Source organism: Lactuca saligna, chromosome 7, assembly GCF_052625555.1.
Source record: "Lactuca saligna cultivar CGN05327 chromosome 7, ASM5262555v1, whole genome shotgun sequence".
Taxonomy (NCBI): domain Eukaryota; kingdom Viridiplantae; phylum Streptophyta; class Magnoliopsida; order Asterales; family Asteraceae; genus Lactuca; species Lactuca saligna.
Window position 1 is genome coordinate 183239632 of NC_136423.1, and position 10738 is coordinate 183250369.

The 10738-nt window shown below is 36.0% G+C and overlaps 2 protein-coding genes across 4 annotated transcripts; one reads left to right on the forward strand and one right to left on the reverse strand.

The window, feature by feature from the left end:
- The first annotated feature begins 448 nt into the window (after positions 1 to 448).
- On the forward strand, positions 449 to 6115 carry LOC145004950 (uncharacterized). Of its 3 annotated transcripts, none has more exons than XM_078963983.1 (8): positions 449 to 835; positions 920 to 986; positions 1067 to 1113; positions 1186 to 1273; positions 1364 to 1497; positions 1569 to 1667; positions 1749 to 1836; positions 5977 to 6115. In XM_078963983.1, exons 1-7 carry the CDS (start codon positions 614 to 616, stop codon positions 1821 to 1823), a joined length of 732 nt encoding a protein of 243 aa, XP_078820109.1. In that variant the 5' UTR covers positions 449 to 613; the 3' UTR covers positions 1824 to 1836; positions 5977 to 6115. The 3 variants fall into 3 exon arrangements, with proteins under 3 accessions (XP_078820109.1, XP_078820108.1, XP_078820107.1); XM_078963982.1 differs by lacking the exon at positions 5977 to 6115 and adding an exon at positions 2094 to 2446; XM_078963981.1 differs by lacking the exon at positions 5977 to 6115 and having other exon boundaries at positions 450 to 835; positions 1749 to 1980.
- Positions 6116 to 6954: 839 nt separating this feature from the next.
- On the reverse strand, positions 6955 to 8844 carry LOC145005385 (alpha-1,3-arabinosyltransferase XAT3-like). Its single transcript, XM_078964465.1, has 3 exons — positions 8613 to 8844; positions 8435 to 8533; positions 6955 to 8357 (listed from the first exon to the last, which is right to left on the reverse strand). Exons 1-3 carry the CDS (start codon positions 8728 to 8730, stop codon positions 7183 to 7185), a joined length of 1392 nt encoding a protein of 463 aa, XP_078820591.1. The 5' UTR covers positions 8731 to 8844; the 3' UTR covers positions 6955 to 7182.
- Positions 8845 to 10738: the final 1894 nt, after the last annotated feature.

Sequence of the window (10738 nt, forward strand, 5' to 3'; positions counted from 1 at the left end):
TTGAGTAATCAACAAGTAAAAAAATCTCTCATCGGTGAACCATCGCCGAGTTGATGAGCCAAGCTCGGCATACCTCGGCCTCGGTCCGGTATTCGCCGAGGTCACCGTGTTCGTTGTGAAGTCCACACCCACTAGCCTAAGACTCTAAGAGATCTGGGTAAACTGCTATTATAGTAATGTACTCCAAATATCATCTTACTGTTAAATTTTGCTTAAAAAGATTTTAGCTTAAATCATCATCAATTTGTATGTTTTAGCATCCGGTTCACTTATATAATGTCCTAATGCACCTCCATTAACGAAATGTCAATTTTTAGAGTTTAATTTGCGGGTATTACATCCGTCCACCTCACCTTTCGGGGAAATCAAAACGATAAAAACTAAAATTAGATTATAGATTAAAAATAAGTTACTGCTCATTTTGGGGTCTCTCTCTGTCTCTCTCTCTCTCTCTCTCTCACATATGGTGATGTTGTCATCAACATGTTGGAATGACAACCTCACACTTTCAGTGGTTTTGTATAAACCGGAGGACCCAATTCTCATCCATGAGTATGATCAACAACAGAAACAGAAACCGGAACTATAACACCAGAGAGAGGCATCATCCAGAATGGCTGCTCAGGCTGTGGAGTCTGCAGCGGTGACGGCTCTGCGATCGGTTCTTCACCGTGTCCGGCATGCGGCGGAGAGATCTGGTCGGCATGCCGATGATGTGCGGGTGGTGGCAGTGAGCAAGACTAAACCTATCTCTCTCATCCGCCAAGTCTACGACGCAGGACACCGTTGTTTTGGGGAAAACTATGTCCAGGAATTCATCGAAAAGGCTCCTCAGGTACTATTTTGTCTCTCAGTTCTTTTATACCGAATCGATTATCTAAAGCCTATTGGCGTTGAAGAAATCGATTAATTCATGCAGCTTCCAAAGGATATCGACTGGCACTTTATTGGACATTTACAGAGCAATAAAGCAAAATCCCTACTCGGTAATCATAGAATGGGGCTATTGTTAAAAGTAATAAGATGAATATATATATATAAATGATATTGTTTATCTTGTATGCAGCTGCTGTTCCAAATCTATCGATGGTGCAGGGTGTAGATAACGAGAAGGTAACCTAACTCCAAATTGATAGAATGAAAAACAGAATGACGAATGTGTTGACATGGATTTTGGATTCACAGATCGCAAATCACCTTGATCGTGCAGTTTCAAGCATTGGAAGAAAACCTTTGGCAGTTATGGTCCAAGTAAATACGAGTGGAGAGACATGTAAGTGAACAAGCACCATGATTCCTTTTTAAGACAAAATCATATACATATACATGGGCTGATTGTAAGTAACCATGAATTCGTTGTCAGCAAAATCTGGGATTGAACCTTCAAGCTGTGTAGATCTTGTGAAGCATGTTAAGCTTAGTTGCCCAAATCTGGTGTTTTCTGGGTTAATGACTATTGGAATGCCAGATTATACATCGACTCCAGAGAATTTCAAGGTAAAATCTGTTAAGGTTTCTTGTTTATTTATGTGGCTATATAGTTTAGTAAGGAACTTGGAATGGTATAGACGCTATCAAGGTGCCGAAGTGAGATCTGCAAGGAACTTGGAATGGTGGAAAATCAGTGTGAGCTGTCAATGGGCATGTCTGGGGACTTTGAACTAGCGGTGAGTTTAAAAAATTGTGAGGTTTGATTGGAACAAGTAAGTTGATTTATGAATTATATATATATGATTATATATTTGCAGATTGAAATGGGAAGCACAAATGTAAGGATTGGATCTACCATTTTTGGACCAAGGGAGTACGCCAAGAAACAGTAGCATAGCTGAATAGGTTTGGTTATAATCATGTTCCCCCTCCACTGTTTAAAGACACACACATACATACATACATACATATGTTGTAAGATAAGTCACCATAAACATGTTACTAAAATACTCAACCTTATATTAATTAATTCAAATTGAAAATGAAAAATCTGGGTAAAAAAAACATAACCAGACCATAGTCAGATTCAAACACTAGTACAGAAACCTACAACTTAATTGAGACATGATTATTTTGAAGAAATTCTTCACATCAAACTGCAGCATGGGGAGTGACCAGATGCAAGCTTTTGGAACTGAGTTTGGGAAGAAGAAGAAGATTTAACGGGAGTTATTGGGTTTTGTATATGATGTCCACAACAGTCGGAAGCATTCCCTGAACATTCCAGATGCTTGAAGGCGTAGTTCCTCCTCCTTCTTCTATAATTATAATTGGGGGGATACCCATACCCATACCCATACCCATTATTATTATTATTATTATAGCCTTCATGACCTAGTAGATACAAGTTGTTATTAATCGGGGGCAGGGGCAAGGGCAAGGGTGATTCTGTCTTTTCAAACAAGTTGGTTGAACATTCTCCATATTGCCAATGTACTATCTCTGCTGTTTTTCCTGCTTTCTCCAGAGACTTTAGAAGTAGGGTTGGATCGATGTATCCTGAAATATTTACCTTCCCGTTGTTCTCCATTCTGAAATTAGTCACCCCTTAATTTCACCACCACCAACAACAAACTATCAACCAACAATCTTTAAGGAGAAAAACATAAAAATGATTGGTTAATTACTAATCAAATGAATGAGTAGAAACCAACATACAATACATACCTTGAACACTGCTCAATACCTTTTTCACTGCCTTGGTCCATGAACCTTCAACGTCCACTTTAATGGTGAAGTTCTGCATATGCAATAACAGGAACAAACAGATTACATAATCATGTATATTATATATCGTTGGCTCTACACACACAGAGTGGCACTTAGAATGTATTTTAGAAGGAACAAACCGTGAATGCAGGGTATTCATTTTTGGACTTCTTGGATGCCATGAATGATATGAACACCATATATTTTTATTCTTTTATTTTTATAACCGTGAATGCAAAAGGGGAAGAGGATGCGTGTATTAATAGATTTAAGACGATATCACTACGTATCTTTAATTATTTAGTTTCTATCCTAGAAGTTGATACAACTTCCTTTTCTGCAACATATGTAAGATCTTATGCAGTTATAAATCCGATTTACTTGGATTTTTTACTTATAAAAAAATGGAAAATAATTTGTTTCTCCTCGGCCTCACCCTAACTATGACCCACCCAGTAACATTATTGTTTGTCTAGTGTTCTTAAATCTCCATCCCCTAATTAATCACAATTAATTAATCAATCTCACAAAATAATTTTAAGTATTTGAAAATGTCCTGTGATAATATTTTCCCATGAACGATCTCATTTTTATTGATGAATTTGTATAGACGTATATTCTGTGTAAGGCCTTGGGCTGAGATATACAATAGATACAAAGTACAAGTGGCCCTATACATATAGAATCTAATATGCCCTGCTCTTTGAATGGAAGATTGTCTGAAAACTCAAATTCCAACTCAAATTGGTATGGAACTTGGTAAACTGTGATGGTGGAAGCTCTTTAGTAAAGATATATGCATACCGATACCGAGAGGGGACATGGAAAACACGAACATGACCAATGACGACTTTGTCTCGAACAACGTGTTGTCAAGCTCAATGTGTTTCGACCATTGATGTTGCATGGAAAGCGGCACGATACTCGACAATGGCTCCACGAAGGGAAAAGTGGAGCTCTCGTAGAAGATTTTCGTAGGCATAAAGAAGAAATTAGTTGATTAACGAGAGTTGTGGTTGATATCGTAAGTATATTGTCTTCGACGTACAATATGAGATATGCTACCTCGTTGCTATCTCGAAGAATAAAAATGAGGAATTTGATTTGTTGTGTTGAAAGTCGAGGCGAACAACATATGCCCAAATCGTTGAAACTAGGGTCAAGGTGCCTGGCGTCTGTTTGAGCCCATATAAAGACTACTAAATGCTACATAGTCACATTTTTCGAGGTTGTCAAACCTTGATGCATGTAAAGCGTTTCGGCTTGGTGACCATGAAGAAACACATTTTTGGCATAAAACCAGTCAATTATGTGCAATGGAAAGGGTCAAACTGCATGATTTTGGCCGACTTGGCAATTAGGCTAACGTACAACCGATATACCTGGTTGTTGACTTTTTCCACTAAGAGACATGCTTTGTAGTGATCGAGAGACCCATCAACATTCAACTTGTGTTTGAATAATCATATTGATCTAAGGGCATCCACAATGCATGGAACTCCATAGAGTTCGATGGATCCACAATGCATCGAACTCCACAGAGTTCGATGGATTATCACATCATCTTTTTACAATCCATACAACTTTATCATTTTTTCTTACAATGCACTGAACTCTACAAAGTTCAATAGATTATTATAAAATATAATTTATAGTATATATTTAAGAATTAAAAATTTTCATTTTTTTTTTTCCATTGAAGAGTTCAATTATCATTGAAATTCAAATTCATTGAATGCTAATGTGACATCTCACAATGATGAAGTTTCATTAATTAAATGACACCTAGATTTGTCACCTTATTCAACTTTCTCATTGAACACACCATTGTGGATAGTCTAACTATGTTTACACCTATTGGCAGGGGAACGAGACACCTAATAATATATTAACGAGTAAAGTTATGGATATTAAGCTTTTGATTGGATTCAAATATCTCGAGTTTAGAGTGAGTAACCATTTGATGGGATGAGTGAGGTGTCAATAATGAGGTATAAGGTAGAGGGTGGCTGGCTTTGTACGGGTGAGGGAGTTTGTAGTAGTTAGAGTGATACTTGGTTAGCTTCAAATTTGGTATCTAGAAGGGAATACGAAGGAGGTGTGGATCCAGTGTTCTAAAAGGCATTTATGGTGAGTGTTTTTTCGTTTGAGACACATTTTTTTGTTCTTTGTTATGTCTTTTCTAATCGTAGAGACAAGTATTGTGTTTTTGTTAATTTTTTGTTATTAGTTATTGATATAACACTTCTAAAAAGTAGTTATATTTAATATAAATTTATAAATTTATATTTATGTGGTAATATAATTATAAATTAATACAAAAATATCCACCTTACATCACGCCTTGATATAACACTTCTAAAAAATAGTTATATTTAATATAAATTTATAAATTCATATTTATGTGGTAATATAACATTTGTAAAGAATCTCTACCTTTCAATTTTAATTTTTATTGATTTTTTTCTGCTAGCATGACTCTTATTTATAATTGTTTACAAATAGTAAATTATTTGCACAAAAAAAAAGCTAATCACATCTAGAAACTAATTTCTGAAATAAATTATTTGCACATGTCGTTTGATGCGGGTAAACAGCTTGTGTGTGTGTGTGTGTGTGTATATATATATATATATATATATATATATATATATATATATATATATATATATATATATATATAACACTCGAATCTAGGTATTCTTTCCAAGTCCTTGTAAAATAAATCATTTGTTGGGTGATAAGTTCCTCCGTACACGTACATATATGTACAAATCACGATGATCACTATTGCAACGTTGAAGGGAAGCACTTGTTTTAAGATCCTTCACAGTGAAACCAATAAGATCAAACTCAACAGAAACAAAATTATCAATAGTAAAACGACGAACATAAATGGAAGGGAACCTAAATGTTAATAGGGTGTTATTGTGTATTGTTATCTCGAGGAGTCGTCAGGGCAGCAACTAAGGATTTATTTCAGTGAGACTCAGCATTCGAGGTGAGTTTTCTCACTGGGTTTAGCGGGTCTAAGGCACCAATGTCGACCTTGACTGGTTATGTTGATATACTTATTATTAGTATGATACTTGTATGTGCTTGTATATGTATGTTAATGGGCGGGGCCCGTTATACGAGTGGGGATGGGGCACGTATCTCATTGGGCGGGGGCCATTATGCGAGTGTGGGCGGGGCTCGTTATATGATATGTATGGTATGTGGTATCTTAGGGAATTTACTAAGTTTTGTGCTTACGATTTTTAGTTTATGTTTCAGGTACTTTCGGTTCCAAGGGGAAGAGGTCGGGTTGACTGCATCACACACACCATATGGATTATGTTTATGGGACATACTATGATTTTTATGATGTTGACATACTTATTTTATTGGGTTGTATGAACAATGTTTTGAAATACTTTTTTTACTTAAATCAAAAATGAAATTTTCGGGTCATGGTTTTTGGGATGTTTCACAGCAGAAGGGTAGGCACAATCTTGAAAAAAACGATCTCCATACAACAACGACAAACGGGAACATAAACAGAAACAGCAATAGGAGTGCAACAACCGATCATAAAAAATCAAACACCAACAGTGCAGATGTGTTGTTGGATGATCAGCTTCCAACCTGTTGTTGGAGCTTTGGTGGCTGACTGGGATCGACGACAGAAGACACGTAGGAAGTGAAGGCGCCAGAAAAAAATCACAAGGTGCACAAGATTGATGTGAGGCTCGATACCATGATGAAATATGTGGAAAACCCTTAATTAGGGTTACGTATATTAATCAGTATATATACAGGATACATATTACACAATGACCCCTATACTATACAAAAGGAAATAAAACAACCAAAAGTATAATGTATTTAACATTTTTATTATTTTTCACATAACTTAAACAAAAGTAAAACTTGGAATGGTAAAAGGGACCTTTTCAAAACAAGTTTGAGGTACTTAGGTAGAATAAACATGAAACTTGGTTACTATTTAATGACATTAACCCTAAAAACTAATACAAAGGGATTGATTATTCATATGTACAAAAAAAATTATTAAGGCTCATTTGTCACATTGACATGAAATAACATGAGAGAATATGTTGGCATGTATTTTGACATTGCTAATTTTTGCAATCTGCACATGCATGTACTATTAAGGTCAGCATAGTGATAGTTCATTAATAACTTACCACGAACAATATTTAAAACTTTTATGGAGCTAATAGCCTAATACTCTATGAATGAAGGTTGGTGTGAAGGATTCAAACCTTTAGCCTTTATCACTAATTAATTAAATAGGAAAGATAATTTGCCTACATCATTCAATTTTCCAAAGCAGCATGAAACCAAATAAATCAGAAAATCCATTTAATATGTTGTGCTCATCTTTTCTGTTTGTTTTGATTCTAAAGTATCTAACATTTATATCTTTTGATTGTTACAAAAGCCAACAAGTGAATATTCCCCTTATGATTTCTTCCATCAATTTGGAGGAGATGGGTGCTGAAGATGCATAAGTGCTTCAACAATGGTGGCTCTAAACCTTGAAAGATCAATCGTCATATTCTGGCCATCCACGTAAATAGCCCTTACAGCTTCATAACCTCTGGAAAATAAAGAATCCGGATCAGCAATCACAGGATCATTTGGTCCATATGAGCGTATCAAGGAGCTCTCATCAGCAACAACTTTGTACTCCAAATACTTCAACCCCATCGCCATTGTTGGGTGGCCAAAATATGTTTCAGAGGCCCATGTCAATGCGTAAGGTACAACCTGGACAAGCACAGCCCCTTGAGGTAAGAAAACCATGTTTGTTAGGCCAGCACCATGTGCACCAACCATAACATTGCAGGAATTCACCACCTTCGAAAACTCATCCAAATTCATCATCTCTTTTGTCTTTCTGATAACCACCACTTGGAACCCAATCTCTTCCATCATTTCAACCATCTCATCTTCATTTTCAAACGTCCTTGACTTCTTTCTGGAAACGAGGAGCAAGGTCGGCTTGTCTATCTCTTTTGCGTTTTTGATCTTCAGACCGTATGTTTGTCTGAGAAACTCCTTGAATTCTAGCATGGTGTGGCCTCCTGGAATGGAATCAGGATTCAACGCGAGATTCCCATGATATTTCAGCCCAACCACTGCTCCTGGAAAACAGTGATCACTTGCATTCGAAGTCGTATCTATAACTTGATAACGGGACAATTGCGTGAGAATACGGTTATATTTTAGGGCAAACCAAGGCTGGTAATCGGTAACCATGAACTGTACACCAGATCCAAAATGGCGAGCTGTGATGAAAAGTGGGATCACGATTTCGCTGATTTCATGGAATAGGTTTCCAATTAGGCCAGATGAGAATACGATAACAGGGACGTTGTGGGTATAATTACAATTTACAGGTGTTGTAGTTTTCATCTTCTGTAAAAGTACATGAACAGGTGTTATCCATTTCATAAGAGCTTTATCTTCTTGCCTTGCATACGGCTGGACCATGGTCTCGGTCTCGGTTTGATTATAGGATGAAATCGGAACATGAACTTTCAAATTCCCAGTTTCAATTTTAACTTGCTGATTTGACACGCAAACAACCGAGTGAGGTGCAACATCACATGCAAAGCCACTCGCTTTAAGCTTTTCTCGATCGCCCCCTGCAAACCCAGACAAATCAGAGTTGATTGTCGTATGAAGAAGAGAAAAGAAAATATGAAAGGAAGGGAAGGATTACCTGTAACAAGTCTCTCCAAAAGAAACTTTAGAGAATCATCCTGTCCTCTGTTTTCTGGAGATTTTGAAAACCATGGCGTCCCTGTCCCTGTCCCTGTCCCTGCAACCTTTACACCATTAAAATGACATAGACGAGAATATAACTTGATTTTGGGACAAGTGTAATTCTACTTATTTACATTGTTGGGATGGTGTTTTGTATACTGCTAAAAAGGCAGCATATGTAAGAGGGATTAGCAGTAAGCAGCAGGTTATGGTTATGAATGGAGTTGATCTGGACACTCGCTCCATCTCCATCTAACTAACTTATTTTGCTAATCATGATTTAAGGCTTCAATGTTTATTAAATGAAGTTGACTATCCGAAAAATGCGGTGTCGCAAGATTTGTTTTTTGTAATTTGCATCTTTTTTTAATGGTCGTGGTACCAAGCACCAATCATGGTTGATTTTATCGTCACTGAAATGTTTGTTAACTAAAAAAAAAAATTGTCTTTAGACTTTAGAGGCCCATTTTGAAGGCCCAAAGGCGTCAACTCATTCAAGTTGAGCGTAACTTTCACATGGTTGGCGACTTGATATGGTGTACCTAAAATGAGTTTTACAAGATAATCATTTACAAAAAACTTAAAATCGTCCGGCACTCCGATAGAAGTTGTTAGTTATTAAACAAAAACTCTTTAAATCAAAAGCTTATTCAAAAGCTTTTAGCTTTTCATTTTAAACAAAAAAAATCTATTACATATTAGATCTTACATGGAGGTCCTACTATTAATCAAGTGTACAGTCTTCTCCAAGAGCAATGCCAAATTCTTGTCGTCTTCGGGCTTTAAATTGTCCAAAATACCCACAAATCTTGAAAGAATTTTCTAAACAACTCTGTTACTAGATCCTTCCACCATCTTCTTTATCCATCTCTTAAAAGATTACTCACTTTTTCATCAGGTGCTCTGTAGACAATTATATTTGACTGGAAAAATGCTACAGTAACTTTTTTCTTACTGAATTACTTTGTATAGAACTATTGTAAATAAAAAAAAAATAATGTTTAATTTAAAAGCTATTATAAATGTAATTGTAATTGACAAATAATACACTATCATGAAAATTCTATAGAAATACTCAAAATAGCATTCTTCATCCTTTGCTTTCGATCCATGTTCACATTAAAAGTTTCATCCACATAAAGAAAAAAAAATCATTTAAATAAAATAACTTTTTTTTTTTAAGTATCTTTTGTTGTGGCCTTTTTTTTGGAATCTTGAAACTGCCTAGATGCATAATAGGTGTTAATCTTTGGAAATATGGTCTTTTTTTATTATTATCATTTAATCATAGCTTTAAGTGCCACATTGAGGGTATGATCGTTATGATGGTTTTTTCCTTTGTTTGCGATCAACTGGAAAATTATGATAATTAATAATTTCAATAACTTTCTCCAATGAAAATACTTTTAAATTACTATATTCATACGGTTGATACAACCACTTTTGGTGGGCTGCATTGCTCCCCACTTAGATCCAAGGTGTGTCCGGGAAGCTTCTTTTATTTTTTGTCTGTCACATCATCATTTTCTTTATTTTTCTTTTCCTCACCAAAAGTCAAGGTGTATGTAGGAAGTTTTCTTCACTTTTTTTTTTTTTTTTAAATAAAAATAATTGATTTTCATGATTTATATTTTTTTAAATGAACAATAATCCTTTAAGATATTCATTGGGACCTTCCAGAGGACCTTCCTCGACCATAAGGACTATAAAAATCATAGTTTTTCAGTCATGCATGTCCAATGCATAACTTAGATACTAACTAGGTCAAAAGAAAGGTAATAAGATCAAGACTCATGCTTGGAGTCGAAAACCAACACCAAAACTCAGATCCAAAGTCTCATATATACAGAAGATGTATCAATGATCCATAAAGTTGCCAAGTTTATGGATCCCGTGCATGCTACACAACCCATACATGCAAAGAAAGCTCTCAAAACCTAGATCTAACATTCAAGATGTAAAAAGGTAGGAGCTTTATGACTTACAGAGGTCCAACAACTCAGTAAGACCAAGAGGGAGTAGCACCACAAGAGTCCTCTTCCACTTCAAAGGACCAAAAACCACCAAATAAGCTCTTCAAGGTCACCAACAATGGCCAAAGGTATCAAGGAGGTTTCATTTAGGGTTTTCAGGAGGTTAGATAGTGAGAGAGGCTAAGGATGGGCAACCCTAGCTCTCTCATTCCATTAAATACTCGAAAATTGGGGTTTTGGGTCATCAGTCTTTGCTCATGTTGTGAGGCCTCATGCTCATGTCGTGA

Coding starts and splice junctions, on each gene's coding strand:
- LOC145004950 (XM_078963983.1), top strand. CDS start 614: ATGGCTGCTCAGGCTGTGGAGTCTGCAGCGGTGACGGCTCTGCGATCG. Junction 836..919: donor TCATCGAAAAGGCTCCTCAG/GTACTATTTTGT, acceptor TAATTCATGCAG/CTTCCAAAGGATATCGACTG. Junction 1,114..1,185: donor AGGGTGTAGATAACGAGAAG/GTAACCTAACTC, acceptor TTGGATTCACAG/ATCGCAAATCACCTTGATCG.
- LOC145005385 (XM_078964465.1), bottom strand. CDS start 8,730: ATGGAGATGGAGCGAGTGTCCAGATCAACTCCATTCATAACCATAACC. Junction 8,534..8,612: donor CAAAACACCATCCCAACAAT/GTAAATAAGTAG, acceptor TAAAGGTTGCAG/GGACAGGGACAGGGACAGGG. Junction 8,358..8,434: donor TTTGGAGAGACTTGTTACAG/GTAATCCTTCCC, acceptor CTGGGTTTGCAG/GGGGCGATCGAGAAAAGCTT.